This window comes from Gossypium hirsutum, chromosome A01 (genome assembly GCF_007990345.1).
Source record: "Gossypium hirsutum isolate 1008001.06 chromosome A01, Gossypium_hirsutum_v2.1, whole genome shotgun sequence".
In the NCBI taxonomy this organism is placed as follows: domain Eukaryota; kingdom Viridiplantae; phylum Streptophyta; class Magnoliopsida; order Malvales; family Malvaceae; genus Gossypium; species Gossypium hirsutum.
This window is the reverse complement of record NC_053424.1, coordinates 117,540,247-117,561,137: the sequence shown is the minus strand read 5'-3', so window position 1 is coordinate 117,561,137 and position 20,891 is coordinate 117,540,247. Positions and strand designations below refer to the sequence as shown.

At 29.7% G+C, this 20,891-nt stretch overlaps 2 protein-coding genes across 2 annotated transcripts; one reads left to right on the top strand and one right to left on the bottom strand.

The window, feature by feature from the left end:
* The first annotated feature begins 12,780 nt into the window (after positions 1–12,780).
* LOC107905332 (aspartic proteinase 36) lies at positions 12,781–16,880 on the top strand. Its single transcript, XM_016831973.2, has 10 exons — positions 12,781–13,237; positions 13,997–14,126; positions 14,219–14,466; positions 14,980–15,207; positions 15,320–15,482; positions 15,584–15,657; positions 15,740–15,836; positions 15,924–15,987; positions 16,147–16,218; positions 16,323–16,880. The coding sequence occupies exons 1-10, from the start codon at positions 13,014–13,016 to the stop codon at positions 16,487–16,489; spliced, it is 1,467 nt and encodes a 488-aa protein (XP_016687462.2). The 5' UTR covers positions 12,781–13,013; the 3' UTR covers positions 16,490–16,880.
* A 150-nt stretch (positions 16,881–17,030) lies between these two features.
* Positions 17,031–20,339, bottom strand: LOC121230379 (peptidyl-prolyl cis-trans isomerase FKBP16-4, chloroplastic). The gene is made up of 10 exons (XM_041115018.1): positions 20,192–20,339; positions 19,910–20,059; positions 19,765–19,820; positions 19,628–19,683; positions 19,080–19,137; positions 18,602–18,676; positions 18,394–18,483; positions 18,226–18,303; positions 17,683–17,723; positions 17,031–17,215 (listed from the first exon to the last, which is right to left on the bottom strand). The coding sequence occupies exons 1-10, from the start codon at positions 20,268–20,270 to the stop codon at positions 17,188–17,190; spliced, it is 711 nt and encodes a 236-aa protein (XP_040970952.1). The 5' UTR covers positions 20,271–20,339; the 3' UTR covers positions 17,031–17,187.
* Between the last annotated feature and the right edge of the window lie 552 nt (positions 20,340–20,891).

Below are 20,891 nucleotides of genomic sequence, written 5' to 3'. Positions count from 1 at the left end.
TTTATATTTATTATATATATATATATATATATATATTTTTCCTCTTAAATTTATTATACGTTTTTCCTTTTTTTTAGTTGATTCATGTACAATTGGGTTCTTTGGGATCCTATTTTGATTGTATATTTTGTTTGTTTTAAGTACCTCTATTTTTTATATTATTTATGTTTAATCTTTTATGCATGTATATTTTTGCTTTCCCTTTATTTTTTTATTTTGCTACAATTCAAGCTTTCATTCAAATTATTTATTTTGTGATATTTATTTTAAAATTCATTTGTACATTACTATATGATATATCATTTCTTTTTTTTCCTTGTTTATTCTTTTAAATTCTTACATCTATTACCTATTTAAAATTTTCTTATAGTTTATATAATTATATTTCCAAATTTTCTTTTTCCTATTATTTATTTTATTTTATTTTAAAAAACCTTATTATATTTTATTTGTGTGATTTATTTGAGATTTCTTTTAAAATTGATTTCTTATTCATAAACCCTGGGATATAAATTGTGGTACTTTCATAATATATGATGTGCTGTTATTGCATGTATTCTAAGTTGTTCCTTTGCATGTCCCTATTTAGATTATTCATGAGATGTTATTGCTGCGTGTTTTATTCCTTATGTTACCAAGTTTTCTTAAATAAATACATTTAATTTATTTATTCCATATCATTTGAAACTTTAAACAAGGCAATGTTCGGTATTTAAAGAATTCAAAGGATCGTGTCCTAACGTACTGGGTTTCGCTTTCTTTGTCTGTTTTAAATATTCGAATATCCTTTTAAAGTTAAAAACGCACGTTTTAAAGACAATATCACATTTGAGGGTCAAAAATATTGTGTCCTAACGTATTGGATGTAATATTTTACCTCAAGGTGAGATGGTCTTTAATACACATTTGACCCACCTAAATGTTTTAAAAGCCAATAAAAAGAGGATCGCGTTTTGAACTCTGTCCAAATCTTTAATTTTCGACATTAAGACACTAAATAATTAATCAAGTACCAATTTTGGGCGTGTCGAGGGTGCTAATCCTTCCTCGTACGTAACTGACTCTTGAACCGGTTTTCTATTTTCACAGACCAAAATCGTTGTTTTGAAAAATTTATTTATTTATTAAAAACGACCGTGTTTTGAGGTGATCCAATCACACCCTATTAAAAACTATTGGTGGCGACTCCCAACTTTTCGTTTTCAAAAGGGTTTCAACACTTATATTTATCGAATTTCAAAATTCTTGTCTGATCGCAAATGAAAAATGTCAACTCAATAACTAGTTTTTTTTTATAAGCAATATGAAATAGCAAGCTCATAAGATTTTGAAATAGAAAATCTTAATAAATTTAATAAATTCCATTGGTGAAATTTAAAAAACAAAAAAATATAAAAATTAAATCTATAATTTCTGCATAATATAAAAATTAATAACAAAATTTAACCAATTTCACCTTTTGAGTTCTCTTTTCAAGTTTTAAAAAAGAAAATCACATCAACCAAACAACTCCAATAATTTTAACTACGACATAAAATTAATATTAGTAGGAAGATCAAATACAAAAGATAAGCTACTACAACAAGACTGCAGCACACTGAAACTTTGGTCACTGGCTTACAAAATACTAACTAAACAAACCACCAAATTATAAAGATAAACAAGAAAATACTTGGAAATATAACATATACTATGAGTTGCCCTCGAGCCTCAGAAATCATATATATATATATGTAATGAAGTGAAGATAGATGCTAGGCGAGGAAGCCAAAATGCCAAAGGATCGAAGTTGCCCTATTAAGAGAAAATCGTCTTTAAAAGAGAAAGGGTTGAATAGTTTCAACTTTCAAAACGTCTTTTACGAAAAAAAAATAGCCCTATGAAAGAAAAAGCTACGTACCATTGGCCACCCTTGTCTAGTTGAAGCGATTGGCAAGGGTGGCCATGATGGTGCTGAATTATTAAGAGGGTTTGATATTGAAGCTTTGTATGGGTTGATATAGGGCTTCAATTTTTTTTCTTTTGTGGCAATTGAAGGGGGCTGACTAGTTTGAGCATCTTCCATAGGATATGCCATTATGACATCTCCCTTTTCTTTTTTTCTTTATTTCTTTTTCTAAGCCCATAACGTTTTATATTGGGAATGGCTGCCTAGCCTTTCTTCTTTATCACATGGGGAGATGATAGCTGATGATACCTAAATTTCATGAGAGTCATGTGTTTCAATAGTAGAGATGTTGGGGTTCAATCATTAGTAATGTAAATGGAACACATTAAATAATTAACTGTTTATCTAGCAATTGCTCTAAGAAAGAAATATCTATACTACTTACTCCAACAACGAAGAATTAAATTATCACTATATTTATTTCTTTTTCTAATTTTCTAAGTGCAGGATAATCCCAAAGGGTTGCGAGTTCTTTTTAACTAATTGGAGCCTTCCCTTCATCGGTTTACCACCCCCGTGAGGATGGTCTAGGGTTCATACCTACTCTTACTACAAGATGCTTATCTAGCCAACATTTAGATACGGCTCTACCTAAACTTTTTTGGTTCACCTCAGCATTCCTCACTTATCCGACTGTTACTGAGTAGTTTTTGGATATCAAATAGACCTCCCCAAAAGATAATTTTAATATGATCGATTTTCCCTCCTTTGCAATCAATTTCACAACAACACTTGGTGCTCTAATTAATTGTCCACCCCTTCCAAGTGTTGATATTAAATCTCTTTAATTTAATTGATTTTATATTAAATACTTAAATTAGCCATTCGCAGGCTGCTAGAGCTACTTAATATTATATCATCAATAGATTTGTGGAACGTGACATCCATTTTTTATTTCAACAAAATTAAAACCTTAAAAGTAAAAAAAAAAAAGAAAAAAAAGTCATATTTAATGGAGTTAGGTCAATTTCGTTCTTTAGCAATTTTTTTCTATACTGTGAATAAAATTTTTATTTTTATTTTATTTTTCAATGTATTTATTAGAACAACTCAGTAATTAACATTTTCTATTCTGTAAATTTATTAAAGGAGTAGATACTAATCACGAATTTTAAAATTGCTCCATACTCAATATAAAGATCGAACTCTCAATCACTAATTAAGATAAAAAAAAATTTCTTACTATTTCACCTAACTCTAAAGTTGGGGTGAATAAGATTTTTCTTTCATATTCATGGTGACACATGCATGAGTATCATTCTTTTGTTCTCTCAAGCACATAACTTTGATACTCATTTTCTTTTCATGGCGTAATGCCTCTGGAACTTTTGAAGAGTCATCATGCAATATAACATTGTTGTTTCTAATTATATAAAATTTTATTAATGTGTGTTATAAAGGTGACCTTTAAAGTTATTAATATATGATAACATTTTCATTATTTTAACATAGATTTATCAATAATGATATATAATATCGTTTAGGTAAACTAAAAAAATAGTCATTTTTGTTTGTCTCATATTACATTTTAGTCATTTATGCTTGAAATGTTACGTTTTAGTCACTTACGTTATCGTTTTATTACGAAGTGGTCACTCTACCATTAAACTCCGTTACCTCCCTAATGGCAGTTCTATTGACAGTCCAAATGGGTTTTAAATGCCAACTTGGATGCCCAGTTGCTGCGAAGAAAATAGATTTTTAATTAAATAAATTTAATTTAGACTACCACGTAGGAAATCCAAGTTGGAATTTAAAACCCATTTGGACTGCTACGTAGGACCACCGTTAGGGAGGTAATGGTAGAGTGACAGCTTCATAACAAAACAATAACGTAAGTGACTAAAACGTAACATTTCAAACATAAGTGACTAAATGTAATCTAAGACAAACAAAAGTGACTATTTTTATAATTTACCTTATCATTTAATTCAATTATTTCAAATAAAATTTTGATAATTCTTTTAAGAGCTTAATCTGTTCTATATAATGCTGGGAAAAATTAATAAAATATATATGATCAACTTTCAAAATATTTATTTTGGTCCCTTTTTTGTTGGGCTTTGGGCCAAAAAATTGATCCAAATTCAAGTTGGACTGCTAAAAGTTGGATCCATTTATTATTGATGCAAATTGAAAGGGGGGGGGGGGCGGGTGTTGAAATAAAGATTCAACATTATTGAATATTGAAGATCTGCCTCTGCCCCCACAATTTTTCTTTTGAAAATAAATGTGTCAAAAGAAAGAAGAAAAAAAAAGTGATCCTTATAAAAGTTACTATATGATTTTTGACTATCAAATTGAAAAATTCAAATATTATAGGGATCAAATCATCCAATTCAAATAAATTTCTCACCAAATTTCAAATTTTCCTTCTCAATTGTGGCACATAAAGTTATTAGGTGAACAATGCACTTTAATTTTGAGTTGTTTCTTCTTCTTCTTCTTTTTTTACCCTTTTAGCCAATATCAACAACTCTCTTTAAATATTATTTTCACTTTTGTATTAATTCATTTTCCTGAAAGGTTCGGGAATAAATTAGTCATCCTAGGATAAAAGTGAGCCATTTAATTCTTAAAATATTTAGTTTTGAAGCAAAGAGGTAAAATTCTAAATAATGACAAGGTTGAACATTAAGAAATGTCATTTACTTCAATGGAAAGCCTAATTTACTCCGTAACTATAGGTATTTTAATCTGCTTTACAATCTATGTCTCTAATTAACAACTTCAAAATTCGAACTTAATTCAAACACATGAAGATAAAGTCCGTTCGTTAGTAGTAAAAACGTAATTTTAATAAATAAATAAATAAGAAGAAGAAAAGATAATTTGGTAAGCATTAAAGTGGAAATGGAAAGGAAGAATTGTCAATTTGTAAACAAGAAAAGCAATCTTATTAAATTGGGAAAAAAGAAAAAAGAAAAATGGGCTAATGTTTTATTAAATGGGTTTGGTAATTTGCTAAAGAATGAAGCAAAATAAGGTTTCTTGATTGATGTATATCTCTAATGTTTGAGGTATAAATGATTTCTACCATATGAGAGTATTGTTTTGAGTGTGTTATACTTCATAGAATTTCTAATGTTGCTAGCTAATAAAAACAATACAAAAGATCCAAGATTGAGTTTATGATTAATAATTTATCTCATTATTTATAATATTTGCTTGCAAGAAAACATGAGAAATCTCAATAAAATATTCAATTTTTGAAATTATATGCTATTATAGTAGTTTTAGTTCGATTAGTATTGGTGTTGTTGCCAATTCAGGAGGGTGTGGGTTTGAATGCATTGACGTGCATTATCCTCTTATTTAAACATTCGAGAGAGGCTATGAATAGTTCTAAACATTGTATTAAAAAAGAGTATATATGATAAGAACCTATAATGGTTCAAATCTTGTCATCTAAAAACACAAACTCTCTATGAACTACTTTCTCCACAAGGCGCCCCTTCTCAAGAGACAAAATCTTAACTACTCCCACAATTTGTTTTATTTTATAATTTAATAGTTAGATTAACACTTTTTCTTTTTACCTTAAAATTAATGAGGTAAAAGTAGTATAAATATCCTTATACTAAGAGTTAGATTGTATTTTGTTTTATTTATTTAAAAATAGGCAAATTCGTCTTTGTACATTAGATCAAAGAGCAAATAGATCCTTTCTGTTATAAATTTCATACATTTCTACTATTAAAAATTAGCGTGGCTAAAATAACTTAACAATAATATCAGGTGTGCCACGTGCACCTCATGTTAATGTACAATGACCAAATTTTAATAATAAAATAGATGAAATTTTTAACAAAATAATCAGTTTACTCTTTGATTTAATATATATAAACTAATTTTTTTATTTTTTTAAAAAATATAGATAAAGACTTTGATAATATTGTTTTAATCAATAACTAAATAACCCGCTACTTGAATTCAAGATCAACAGTATATATATACATATAATGCATGACTTTTGAAAATAAAGTAGATAATCATTGATCAGCACCAACCAAATTAAGAAAAAGGGATGAGTGTTGCCCTTTGTAAAGTGTTATTCAACAAGAAAAGCAATCTCCTATTATCTTTTAATAAGGAAAAATTGGTCAATGTTTCATAACTTTTATTAAAGAATATATTTTTATAATTTAATTCATTTTTATCCCACCATTAATACAAAATTTTAACTTCATCCTTACTAGTAAGGTCTTATTTCAAAAGATTTTTTAGATATAGGTTACAAGCTTATTTGGATAGAAGTTATAAGTTAGAGCTTATCTAAATAAAATAAAATAAAATTTATAGTTATTGTTGCAGACGATTATGTTTTTTTAACTGAATTTGATATCGGATTACATTTTTAATTATCAGTCTGATTGTTTAGTCCGATTTGATTAAATAAATTATTAAAAATAAAAAAATTCAATTCAATTAGGTTTTAGTCCAATTCAATCTGTTCCTACTGATTTGTGAGGCAACCAGATCAACCTCCTCTTTGAACTGGTATATTTGGACAACCATTTCTTGTTTCGATTATTTCAATTTCGGTTAGTTTTATGGTAGGATTAATTTTGGGTTCAAATAATTTAAAGTTAGGGTCATTTTAAAATTGAATCATTTGAGTTTGTGGGACAAATTTTGAGTCGAGTTATATTTTGAATTATCTGTACGAATCATTTCAGTTTGAATCAAATTATTTCCTTATTCGAGTTGGATGAGTTTAATTTTTTCCACTCATTAAATTGGTTGAGTTCAAATTCAAATGGCTTAATAAGTAATTTGACTCCTAAAATATTCAATGATCTCATATTAGTACTTAAACTTATTTTGATCAAAATGGATACTTAAACTATCGATTTTTATGTAATGAACCGAAAGTTACGGTATCGGAAATTGAGTCTTGAGTACTGTTTCCGTGAAATTTATTCATGAATGTTTATTAGAAATATTTATGAATTATAGTTGAATGGTTATTTAGTGTTTAATTAAGTGAAGTAGCTTGAATTTAGTTTAAAGGATTAAATTGCATAAGGAATAAAAAGTTTAATTATAGATTAAAGAAGTAAAAGGGATTAATCTAGCAATTAGACCCTAAGTGCCATGTGTGTGAATGTATGATATAACATGTGTAATAGTTGGTATATTTTATGTTATAGCTATTACACATGTTAATTTTATATTTATTATAGGTTAATAATAATATAATATAGTATAATGAATAAAGAATAACGAGTAAAGAATAGAAAAGTTACAGAGTGAGAAAGAAAGAAAGAAAGAAAGATAGAAAGACTAACATAGAGCAAACGTGAGAAAGAAAGAAGGAAAGAAAAAAAGAAATAAAAAAGGAAAATTTGAGGATTAAGGCCCTAAAGTTTGATTGGTAAGTTGTTTTAGCTCATTTTCCTATGATTTTTATGTTTATGGATGCCTAATTCAAAGTTCTACATGTATGAGGTTAAAATGAAGAAAAATAGAGAATTTTTAGATATTGATTTAGTTGAATAAATTGAGGTTTTATGGGTTAAATTGATAGAAATTGAAGTTAGAAGTGATTAGTTAAAGGAATTTCTAAGTTAGGCTTAAATAGGGACTAAGTTGAATAGAGCTCAAAATTTATGTTTTATAATGAATTTTATGAGTTAGAAATTGTTAATGAGTTGATTAAAAGAGAATATGAAGCTTAAGTTAAAGAAAAAAAGATTAGTAATGGAAAAAGGACGAAATTGGAATTTTTGTAAAAGTTTGGTAGAAAGTGAAAATGTGTTTTATGAATTAATATATTGATGATTTTTAATTATATGATTGTTAGTAGCAAACGTAGCACCGGATACGTCATCAAAGAAGGGAAAAGAGAAAGTGAACGAAGATATCGATTAAATTCGATAAATAATGGTTTGTATTTCTATAAACCGAGCTTAAACGTTATTGCTATATTTGATATTTATATTGTATGAAAATGTGAATGAGGTAAGTATTTTTACCATATTGAAATGAATGTGATTTTGAATACCCTATTAACAGTGTCGGGCTAGTCGGATATAGTTGACATGTCATAGGAATTGGAAGTATTGGGATATTTCGACATTGAGTCGATGAGGCACTATGTGTCGACTACTGTTAAAGTTCCGGATCTGTTCCGATGAAGTACTTTGTGTACTATAATGTTAAAGTTCCGGATTTGTTCCGATGAAGCACTATGTGCTTATCCCGGACTGTGGGTTGAATCCGTGTATCCGTCAGTGTCCGAGTTATGTTAATAAGGGTAAATAAAGTAAAGATTATTAAAGTACTGATTGATATTGAATAATAGCAATAATGTGTTTGAATTACCATATTTTAAAGTTGATAAGCTATTGTTTATAGAAATACCACTGAGAGTATTCTCAGCGTACGGTTTGTTTCCGTGCGCAAGCTAGGTACGAAAGTATAAGGACTCAGCATACAAGCCGATCCCCAAACTCAAATTGGTGAAGTTTCTATCTTTTTGGAAAATGGCATTGTACCTAGGATGTCTTTTGGTCATTTTGAAAGTATCTAAGTTGTTAAGTGATATTTTGGTATGTTTTGTAAATGTTACCAAAACCTTAAGTATGGTATGTTTTGATATATTAGTAAAGAGTAATAAGAGGAAGTGTTGGTAAATATTGTAGAGAGAAGAAATGAAGATGTTATAAACTTAGTTATCAACATTTTATACTAAAACAGATTTAGACAGTAGCAGTAGTCCAACTTTGAAAATATACCAAAAATAATAGAAAGTGAATTAGATCATGAATAAAATATGTAATTGAAGCTTAATGAATCTATTTTTATATGGAAGAAATAAAATAGGTAAAAGAGTTGTATTTTATGAGATATTTACGTTTTGGTGAAACAGGGTTAGAACAATTTCTGGATTCCCTATTTTGACTTTAGAAATTCACCATAAATTTTGTATTAAGAATTAGGACTCAAACTTTATATGTATGGATTCCTTATTGATTCTATTTTTAATTGAAACAAATGGCATAGTCATTGGATTTCTGCACAGGAAGAAATTTGATTCATAGTGCACAAGGGTCAGAGTAGCCGAACCCTGAAACAGGGGAGACTTTTTCTAATAAACTGTACTAATTGGCCTGACCAAAAATTCTAGAAAATATTTAGTAAGTAGATATATGAGTCTAGTTTCAGGAAAAAATTTACGGAATTGGATTTCGAGTTTAGTAACTCGAGATGTGATTTTTTTAGCGATCGTGACGCAGATGGATAGTTTACTACGGAAACTGTTTAAGTGCTAAGATAAGTTTTGTAATGTCTCCTGCTTGACTCCGGTGACGGTCTCGGGTAGGGGGACGTTACATTTTATCCCATTTTACCCCTAAAGCATATGACATCCTATAAAAATATTTTTATTGATTGATATTGACTTTTCAAATAAACTAAAACAAAATTAATAATTTATATAAATTTTAGGTTCGTTTTCTAAGCTCAGGCTTGGTTTGATCTGAAAAACGGGCTTAAAATTTTGCTCAAATCTGACCCCAATAAAAATACTAAAACCCAAACCTGGCCTAACTTGCCCGTATTGAGATTTTTTATATTATTATTTTTATATAAAAACAAAATTAAAAAGTATAATACATCAAATGTACTAAAAACATTAAAATAAATATTTTTTAATAAATTAAAAATAAATTAAAAAAATTATTTACTAATATAGGTACAACTTAACAAATAAATACCTCTGAAATAGCAGTAAAAATAACAAAAAAATAAGAGTATACGATATTCAAACAATAACAATAAAATAATAATAATATAATAACCAAATAGCACCAAAACAATGACAAACAACAACAAAAAGCAGTAAATTTCTTTTACAAATTCAAGCCTAGACTAAAAAAATATTACTCAAATCCCGATTTATTTAAAAAATAGATTTTATTTTATTTTATCTAAACTCTTCCGCTTTTTAAACCTACTTCCTTAGCCGGCGATAATCAGTTCTTCATTTGATCGAACATGCGTGATTTTAAGCACGATCATTATGCTTATAATATATATATGAGTCTATGGTCTTGGTCGTCTCTCCCAACAGCTGCGCGTGGGTATGCTGCTGACTCTTTTGGTCAATTCAGGCGTGCAAATAGGCACAGTACGCTGTCCACATTTCGAAACCATTTAAAATATATTCTGTACTGCAAAACTTTCTTAAGAATATTCGATATATATTTTTAATATTTAGTAATATCATAATTTTTTATTAATAATAAGGTAACGATCTTAAAAAAATTAAAATATATGAAAAAAGTTAATTAATTGATTATAATATAAATTTATATCGAATGTGTTAATGTATAAAATAAGAGTGACAATATGATCAATTTATCCCATTTAAGACAAAAGTAATGGTTGATGAATGAAGTAGTCGGAATTGTAAAGGAAGAAGTAAGTTGAGATTTAGCGAGAAAAACCGAGATAAATGGTTGCCTTATTCTTTCTTTTGTTATCCTTTGTTCCGAGATGTCACGTGACCCATCGATATTGGTGTATCAAAGATAAGTTGCCTGACACTATTCGTATAAGTAAAGTAGCGTTGTGATGTAACTCGAGTTCTTTCGAATAGAACATGATATAGCAGTTAATTAGTGGAACTTTCTGCTATGCAAATTACTTGTTGAGAATAGTCTTCAGAGAGATTTATATAATTATTCCATAATTTCAATAAAAAGTAACAAATAATATAAATATTTTATTTAAATACTCTATTCTTAATTAACTTTTTATTATTAATACTTTAAACATTCAAAAAATGAGAGAATTAAGTCAACTTAAACTCAAATAATAATAAATATCATTTTAAATTTGTACCCTCAAAAGACTTTTGAGTCAACTTGATAACATTTCTGCCTTTCTTGTCATTTTCCTTTCATCCAAACATTGATCACATTTTTTTTTAAATAAAAATTATTTTTCCACAAATCAACTTATAAACATATTTTTTAGAAATAAAAAATTAAGTATATTTGCATAAGTTATTATTAGAAATTGATGTAAAAATGTGTACTAATTGACGTATATTATATTAAATATAATAATTGATGTTTTTATCTATCATTTAAATGCATTATACAAAAAAATACTGGAAAAATAATAAATTTTTTCTCATAAGAACGAAATACCATGTATATCGATATTTGTTGGGTCAAATGATAATGAGACAATATTTCTTAAGGAGAAAATCGAGAATTGATTGTTCAACCGGTGATATATAATTGAAAATAATCGGAACTTTTTTGAATCAGTAAAAAATTGAAAATCAAGGATAGAATATCGATTAAAAATCAGGAAACCAAAGTTATTATTATTAATTTTTTTAAATTTTAGATTTTTATTATGTTTTGGTTGATCTTTCTTTTATTTTTAAATTTTTTTATATTTTTAATAAAATGACATTGTAATGACTTAAATTTAATAAAATAATTTTAATAATGTTAACAATTGGGCTTGAATTTTAAAATTTGAAAAGTTAAAGGACTGAATTCCTAAAATAAAAGTATAACAAGATGGAAGATTGACAAATAAGGTGGTCAGAGTTGCAAAGGAAGAAGGAGGTTGAGATTTGATGAGAAAGATTGAGATAAAGGGTTGCGTTGTTCTTTCCTTAAGTTCTTGATCTTACATATGTTGGTCGTCCCATATCTCGAGATATCATATAATAAGTCAGATGCAAGTGGCTTGACACTACTAGTCTAGGTAGAGTGACATTGTGATGTAACTCGAGTAGTTTCAAATGGAACTTGATATGACAATTAATAAATTATTTTGCCTATGAAGCAAATTGCTTGTCGAAAACAATTGTTACGATAAAATTTTTGCGAGAATTCTCTCTATCTATTCGAACTCAGAATATAACTATTCAAAAATTTCAATAAAGAGTAACATAATATAAATATTTATTTAATTGCTATATTTTTATTAATATTTTAAACACTCAAAAGAATTGTCCTAATAATAAGTTGTTTTAATGAGAGGGTCAACTTAAACTCAAATAATAATAAATATCCTATAAATTTGATTTTTGAGCCAACTTCATTACATTTCTGCCTTTCTTGCCAATTGAGTACATTTTTTAAAAAAAAATAAAATTTAATTTTACACAAACCAATATCTAAAAATACTTTTAGAAATAAAAATATAAATAAATTAAGCAAAATTGCATAAATGATTATTAATAATTAATGTAAAAAAGTGTACTAATTGATGTATATTATGAATTTTGTTAACAATTTTATATATAATAATATATAATATCGTCCTTTTTCGTTATTGAGTATTAGTTCAATTAACATGAATATTATTGTCAATGCAAGATGGTGTAAGTTCGAGTGCGTTGAAAAGTATTATATAAAAATTACTAGAAAAATAATCACTTTTCTTCGTAATAATGAAAAATCATGTATACTAATATTTATTAGGTCAAGTGGCAACATGATTATTAGAAATAGGTCGGAATTGATTATCCAACCTATTCAATTGTTGGTATTGAAAATAGTTCGAACGATTTGAATCGATAAAAAAATAAAAATTAAGGAAAAAACGGATTAAAAATCAAGAAATCAAATTTGTTATTTATTTTTAATAAAAATTTATATTTTTATCCTTTATTTTTTTTCAAATTTTTATTTTTTTAAATATTTCAACTATTAATTTATTTTTAATTTAATGAAGCAAACGAAATTATATACCATAACTACCAAGAAATTTCAGTGCAAAATCATTGCTCAATAAAGGGTATTTTCGTCTTTCCATGTCACAACGCCTATATTTTATCCCCCATTTTAGCTGGCTATAAACAAAAAATCCAATCCATTTCGCAATATTATTTTTTAAATGAAAAAATACTCTCTTCCTTAGTAACACTCTCGTTTTCTTTTCTTTTCCTTTCCTTTTTTTCTTTTCCTTTTCTCAATGCAGGGAATCAAACAAGATCGATCTTTTAATTTCGATCTATCTTTATAAAGCAAAAACCCATTTTTTTTGTTCATTAAAATTTTGTTTCTCAAAGCCTTTGAAGAAAAAAACAATGCAGGCTTTGAGTCTACTATTGATCTTGGGATTTTTAACAGTCTTGTCGGTGGCTTCTTGTGTTGTTATCCCACTTGAAAGAGCTTTTCCTTTGAACGGTCTTGTTGAGTTGAGCCAACTCGTAGCTCGTGATCAACTCAGGCACTCTCGTATGTTGCAAGGTCTCGTTGGTGGAGTCGTCGATTTCTCTGTTCAAGGCACCTCTGATCCCTATCTCGTTGGGTAATTCTTTACTTAACCCCCCCTTTTTTGTTTCTTTTTTTTTTTCAATTTTATGGCTGTTTTTTGCTTGCTAATGAGTTTGTAGTTTTATGTTCTTTAATGGGTTTTGTTTTTGTGAATTTGTAAAGTATGAAACATTGCTAAATTTAGGTTCTTTATATATCAATACATTATTTTTTCTGGATATTGTTTAGTCCTTTATCTTTACGCTTCTTTTAACAGCTGTGGAAGATAATGAAATGTTGAAGGAAAAAGGGACAAAAATACTTTTTTTTTCCTTTTTTTTATCCAAAGATGAAAACTTGTTAGCTTTTGAGTAACTTAGTTCAAAAAATGACATTTTGCTCCCTTTATTCAAAAAATGGGTAACTTAGTTCCAATATGTTAGATTAAGGAATAAGGAGCAAATCGGTACTTCTGTTAAAAATTTCGTCCATTTTACCGTTAAAAACTGATCTGTATGCATCAGCGCGAAGTACATGTGGCACATCTTGTGTAACTCTTTGGTATTCCATCCACTATTCTTATTTTTAGAATTAGAAATGGATGAAATTTTAACAAAAAGGGTCAATTTGTTCTTTAATCTAACCTACAAAGACTAACTTGCTAAATTTTTTTTAGTAAAAGGATAAAATACACTTTGACTTCTAGTATAGGAGCCTTGTTTGGTTCTCTTAAATTGCTTTTGCTTTTAGCATTTGAATCTAGATTAGTGACATTGATTTTGTTCTTGAATCCTTTATGTGTTCATTTGTTTAGGCTTTATTTTACAAAGGTTAAACTCGGATCACCTCCTAGAGAATTCAATGTGCAGATAGATACTGGAAGTGATATACTATGGGTGACTTGCAGTTCCTGTGCTGATTGTCCTCAATCCAGTGGACTTGGAGTAAAATCCCTTTCCCTTATTTGAGAAGTTTTAAGAGGAAAAATGATGGTTGAGTATGTAATTGCTAACTTGTTATGTTGTGTATTGTACAGATTCAGCTCAGTTTATTTGACACCACGAGTTCGTCATCTGCTAGGATGGTTCCTTGTTCGGATCCAATGTGTTCTTCAGAATATCAAACAACTGCAACTCAGTGCTCTCAGAGTAATCAGTGTAGTTACTCATTTCAATACGGGGATGGAAGTGGAACATCTGGTTATTATGTGACTGATATGTTGTCTTTTGACGCTGTTATGGGACAGTCTTCGATTGCTAACTCTTCGGCTCTCATTGTGTTCGGGTGGGCTTCCATGACTTGATAGAGATTTTTGGGTAAAAGTAACATGGAGGCTACTGTATTTGGAGCCAGATTGCATTTTGCCATCTTTACTCAAGAAATGGGCAAAATAATTCCAATACATTAGATTAAAGAGCAAAGTGGTTTTTTCTATTAAAAATTCATCTATTTCTATTATTACAAACTGGCATGTTTGGTGGAATAATCAGACAGTTATACATAGTGTGCCACAACTCATGCTAACGTACAAAAACCGGTTTTTAACAGTAAAATTAAATGGAATTTTTAATAGAAGGACCAGTTTGTTTTTTTATCTAACATACAATGACTAACTTGCCCATTTTTTCAGTAAAGGGATCCGGAAATGAGGTTAATGTCAGATTAATTGAGTCACAAGAAGGAATGTAAACTTGGTCATTTAAGTTGCATGTATAATATCTTCATAGTTGTATGTCTTATTTTAATCTCACCGTGTTATTAAAAATTTATTCCTTTTTGAACATTGTACGGAAACAGGTGCAGCACATATCAGTCCGGTGACTTAACGAAGACAGATAAAGCTGTGGATGGGATATTCGGGTTTGGCCGGGGCGATCTGTCTGTAATATCACAATTATCATCACGGGGTATAACACCTAGAGTTTTCTCACATTGTCTTAAAGGGGATGGCAGTGGAGGGGGTATAATGGTTCTCGGTGCGATTATGGAACCTAGTATTGTTTATAGTCCACTTGTCCCATCACAGTATGTCATCTTTCTTGCATACACTCGTGCCACAATTATACAAGTTTTTTTTTTTGTTTAGTTCCCTCTGTTTATGGCAGGTTTGATGATTTCATTGTTTTGACATTTTCAGGCCTCATTATAATTTAATGCTACAGAGCATTGCCGTCAACAGACAGTTGCTACAAATTGATCCATCCGTTTTCGCAACATCTAGTAATCGTGGTACTATTGTTGACTCCGGAACAACTTTGGCATACCTCGTGCAAGAGGCATATGATCCATTTGTTAGTGCTGTAAGTACGATATCTTATGAATCGGTTTTGGATTTTCTTTGAACATAAAAATGTAAACGGTGACATATAGCAATCATTGACTTGCATATTTGAATTCACAGATAACTGCTACTGTTTCACCTTCCGTTACTCCCACCATTTCTAAAGGAAACCAGTGTTATCTAGTCGCCGCCAGGTTAATTCTATAGCTTTATCTTTTATGTCGTAATTTCATAGTTTTGTATAAATGAGACTGACAACCGTTTTTGTATTTTCAGTGTAAGTCAGATATTCCCCTCGGTTAGTCTAAATTTTGCTTCCGGTGCATCAATGATGTTAAAACCAGAAGACTATCTTATACGCTCGGGTTTCTACGTAAGTTGTTATGAATTTAAAAAACGATTGCTGTTAATTGAATTTCTGTTCCATGATGTGTAATGGGTCAGGTTTCTTTTTGGACAGAATGGTGATACAATGTGGTGCATCGGTTTCCAAAAGGTTCAGGGTGGAATATCGATTTTAGGAGGTTAGTTACGGTTTTCTTTGAATCAAATAAAGTTTACTCCGTAGTATAAAGCTACTGTAAGTAGTATTTCTGCCTGAATTCGTAAAAATCATTGAAGCCGGGACTTTTTGAATGGAGAATATGAATTTGACCATTTTGGTGACTTACTCGATTTTGCAGATCTTGTCTTAAAAGATAAGATATTTGTTTATGATCTTGCTCATCAACGAATTGGATGGGCCAACTATGATTGTAAGTTCAATTTTACAATACGATTATACGCTTTTTACTTTAAGCTTTGCTTTTCATTTAGCAACATTATCTCTTACATCTTCTCGGACTCTCAACTTTGTTAGGTTCATTATCTGTAAATGTCTCGATTACTTCAAGTAAAGACTTCATAAACGAAGGGCAGCTGAGCATGAGTAGCTCGACGAAAGAGATGTTATTCAAGCTTATACCTTTGAGTTTTATAACCTTCCTAATACAACTGTTAGAGCTCGTTGAGTTCCAGTTCTTGTAATTTAAACCCTCGATTCCCCGAAAAAAATATTCATTCTTTCTTCGATCTATATAGTAGATTGTCTGATCGATTATTTATTGTGATCGGCAAGGCGTTTGTGCTTTCTTACTCAGATAGTAAAGGTTCTTATTCTGGCCTGGATTGCTTGTGGACCGACCGGGACGTCTTATCCTCTTACGGATAGCTAAATCTGTATATTACCTCTCAACCGGATTCGGGGTGCGGAAAAATGGTGCTCGTTTCTCTTTTCACGGTTGCTGTTTCGGGTTTGGTTTGGTCAGAGATGTAGAAATAGGCAATTGATGTCTAAGTTTGCGAGTCAATCTTGTAAAACTCATTGTTTTGTGTCTGGTCTTTTTGGTGATATAAAAAAAAATGTTCATATTTTTCATTCTTTCCTTGTTTGTTCAGTCAAAAAATGCAAACAGGGGATTAGAGTGTACTAAAATGTTAAGTACTATTAATTTATGTTATCTGAATTTATTTTTTTTTGAAAATTTTGAATTAAAGTGAAAATTCATTGTAGATAATTCATTGTGGATATCAAACACTTCAAAAAAAAATTAAATAATTAAATTTTTTTCTCAGTAGTATATCAAATCGAGAAAGATTACAAGAGAACAAAATACAAAAAAAAAAAAAAAATATACATGTAAAAAATTTGCCCAGTTTGTGTCTCAATTAATCCAAATTGTGAATCAACCCTCAATAACTTTTACAGGAGTTCTGCACCACAAATAAATTAGTGGGTTAATCAAATTGCTGGGACTATTTAAATACTTATGGTATGCTAGAAAAGTTTTTTTTTTTGGTAAAAGTATTATAGTGATTTTATATTAAGAGCTAGATTATATTTTGGTCGTTATATTTAAAAATGTGAAAATTAGTCCTAGTACATTATCGGTCATTTCTGTTAAAATATTCATCCATTTTTTCTAATAAAATTAACGTAACTGTCAAAATAACAAAAAATATGTTCACATACAGGGATCAATTTTAAATAGTAGAAATGGATGAAATTTTTAATTGAAGAGACCGATTAGTTTTTGATTTAACGTATAAAGACTAATTTGTCAATTTTATAAGTAGAAGGAATAAAATGTAATTTAATTCTTAATACAAGGACTCTACGGTACTTTTATCATTGATTACTATGCATAGTTCAAAGTATAAGCTTTTGCTTAATTACTTACCCAAATGGGCTTTGTTTGATGGACAATAACTCAACATCCAACTGCATGTTATACAAATAGTTAATGTGCAGAAAAATGAGTTCAGGAAATGCACTAATAATTGATGAGATTAAGCAAAAATGTCGACGTGTTTGGAGAGTTAGTAGTTACTGGAAAAGAAAAGACGAAATAAATACATAATTTAAAATATGATATAAGGTATTTGAAAAGCTCTTATTTAAGCATATTTAAAAACGTATAATCCTTATTTAATAATCATTTTGAAAGGTTTGGTTTATATGTGAATAACACTATTTAATCTCAAAGCATTTAACTTTAAAAAAAATAAGAGTCCGAGCAACGAATTGATAAAAGACTATCAGGCATTAGAAGGAGCTTAACAGTTGTTTACTAGAAACCAACAAATTGACCAAATATCAGTACAATCCAAGTTTTAAAGGATGACTGTTAAGAGAAAAAAATTGCAACTATTTGCCCATGCCATTGATCACAAGTGATTGGTATCATAACATTATATGTCCAATTTTAAAGGATGATTGTTACCTCAATTGTTGCATTTGGAGGGATTTCTTGTACTCCCTTTTTCCCATATGCTAGCTCAGGAGGAACTACCAGCAGTCTCTGTAAACAAAACCATTTGTTAAACACCAAGGAACTGTATGTATGCATGCATGTTGTGTGTGCGTGTATGTATGTATGTATGATCTTCACCTGGCCTCCGACCCGCATTCCTTCAACACCGAGATCCAGTCCCTTAAGCACATTTCCCCTTTCAGATTGGCCAATATCAAAACCATAAGGCTGCATGCATGAATTCAAGCATATCACTATTGCCAAAGATGTCATTACAGTAGATAAATAGCAATGGCGGTTATAGTTATACAGCATGAAAACTGCCTACAGAACATGTCGGTCTTACCGTCCCACCTCCGACACCAAGTCCTTGTCTGCTAGTCATAAACGTGACGCCTCTCCATTTTGCAACATAGTGAACCTACGAAAATAACCAACCATACCGCTTCAAACTTACCGCAAAAAACAAACGCAACAATTGAACAATTACAGGATTTATCAGAGGGTGACATGAAACTTCATATGAGCATAGATCATTAAGGCAGAACAGGCTTAATTATGTTAGAGATTTTCTCCTTCAGTTCCATTCAATCACTTCAGCTTTCAGTGAACACTAATTAATATCACAACGGTGTCGGATTGTCATCGCTGACATTAGATAATCGGTCTTCGAAACATGGCTCTATGACATAGTGAAAGTTTTCCCAAATTTTAATAATAATCGGCTAAATTCCTCATTTTGGTAGAATGTAAGATAAAAGTAAATCATAAAAAGTACATATATGATAGAGCTTTAATGAAATCTAACAAGTTCACAACCGTACTGCAACCCGAGATCCCTTAACAGCTTTAAGTCCACTGCCGACCTTCAAATCATAGTACCTGGAGAAGATTGTGGATGTCAAAAATTGTATAAGCACTGCCATAAGAAATCACTTCTTTTTTTATAGATTATGTCGTTTGCATTGCATATATGAGGACCATTTCAATGTAGTTTTCCCACATTAATAGATAAAGTACCATAGAGGCCCTTGTACTAGAAGTCATATTGCATTTTACCCCTTTCACTCAAAAAATGGGCAAATCAATCCATTTGCCTTAGATCAAAGAGAAAATTGGTTTTTTTTAATTAAAAATTTGCAGTAAAAATGGATGGAAATTTTAACGGAATGATCGGTTTCCCCCTTGATCTCAAGTACAGCGATGAATTTGCCAATTTTTTTAGTAGAGGGGACAAAATACAATATGAGTCTTAGTAGAGGGGCCTCCATGGTACTTTCACCCGTATTAATATCTTGAAAATAACGTACATTTTTCCAGGTATAAGATGAGAAATTGAGAATTAATGGAAAGGGGGTGAAAATTTACTAACTTGAGCCCATTGGGAAGAGTTGTGAATTCAGTCTCAGGTATTTTAGCTCCCCTAAGCTGCAAAAAATCAAACATATAGCGAACAAATTATACCAAAGAAAAGGATAAAATAAAGCTTGACAATGGGATTATATTTACAGCTCTTCTACTTGTACTAGCTGCCTCAGCCACATCAGAGATATACATTGCAGCAGCTGAATCAGTCATGAAACAAAGTTTATCAGAACATGAGACACATCACTAATTACCCATTATTAAGTGGGACTGATGTTAAAGCACTAACCAGCTGTGAGAAGAGAACCAAGCACTACCCGTCTTCCCTCATGCTGCAAAGACACAATTGCTGGTTTTATATTATCATCATCATTAGAAGATGATGACAATGTGCAGTGACATTGCAACAGAAATGGATCTCTCTTTGGTACTCTCTTCCCTGAGATCCAAACAAATGGTTTCATTGCATTATAAAAATACATAAACAAATATCGCACTTGATTTCGAGTAACATAGTCACGTAGATACTAATGCAAATGAATAAAAGAGATATGGATATGTTTTTATTTACACGAAATGGGAAGTGAGAAGAAAGGTTTGTGGAGGAGACTGAAGCTGTTTTGATGGTAAGAGAAGAGGGAGAGCTCCATTGACACAGTTTTAAGAAGTGAAAGTCATTGGAATTTTTTCCATTTGCTTATGAAAGAAGAGAAGATAACATGGTTAATATCATCCACATATTTAAAGGATTCCTCTGTACCAGAAAAAAAAAAAAAGAAGAAGAAGTTTTTTTGTGTTAAATTCTGCTATTAGTCCTTCTACTTTATGAAAGTTGTGTATTTAATTCTTATACTTTAATTTGATAATTTTTAGTTAAGTACTTTCAAATTTTCATATTTCAGTCCTTGTCAAACAATTAAGTTCTGCTATTTCCAAAATCTGATGTGGCAAACATATTATCATATGTATAATGTATGTCAGTTTGTTATTTCCACATATTATTCACTAAAATTCCTGTTAATAGATTAAAAATATTATTTGCGTTACTTGGAATGATTCGATTAAAAAATATGAACTAAATCTACAATTGTATGCACAATATAAGACTAGTAATTGAATTTAATTGAATGAATTTAACTGTTATTATTTAGATCAAGACTAAAGTTTCAAAATTCAAAAAAAAATACTGGGATTAAAATGGACAATTTAAAAAAAAAATCAATTTTTGGGATTTGGGGGCTAACTTAATTTAATTACTACCACCTAATGAG

Excerpts from the sequence above, each read along its gene's own strand:
- LOC107905332 (XM_016831973.2), top strand. The coding sequence starts at position 13,014 with ATGCAGGCTTTGAGTCTACTATTGATCTTGGGATTTTTAACAGTCTTG. Across the intron at positions 14,127-14,218 it reads CTCAATCCAGTGGACTTGGA|ATTCAGCTCAGTTTATTTGA; the intron begins GTAAAATCCCTT and ends TGTATTGTACAG. Across the intron at positions 15,988-16,146 it reads TGGAATATCGATTTTAGGAG|ATCTTGTCTTAAAAGATAAG; the intron begins GTTAGTTACGGT and ends TCGATTTTGCAG.
- LOC121230379 (XM_041115018.1), bottom strand. The coding sequence starts at position 20,270 with ATGGAGCTCTCCCTCTTCTCTTACCATCAAAACAGCTTCAGTCTCCTC. Across the intron at positions 19,138-19,627 it reads ACTCTTCCCAATGGGCTCAA|GTACTATGATTTGAAGGTCG; the intron begins GTTAGTAAATTT and ends AATCTTCTCCAG. Across the intron at positions 17,216-17,682 it reads ATCAAACAAAGCCCATTTGG|AACTCCTGTAAAAGTTATTG; the intron begins GTAAGTAATTAA and ends TTTGTGGTGCAG.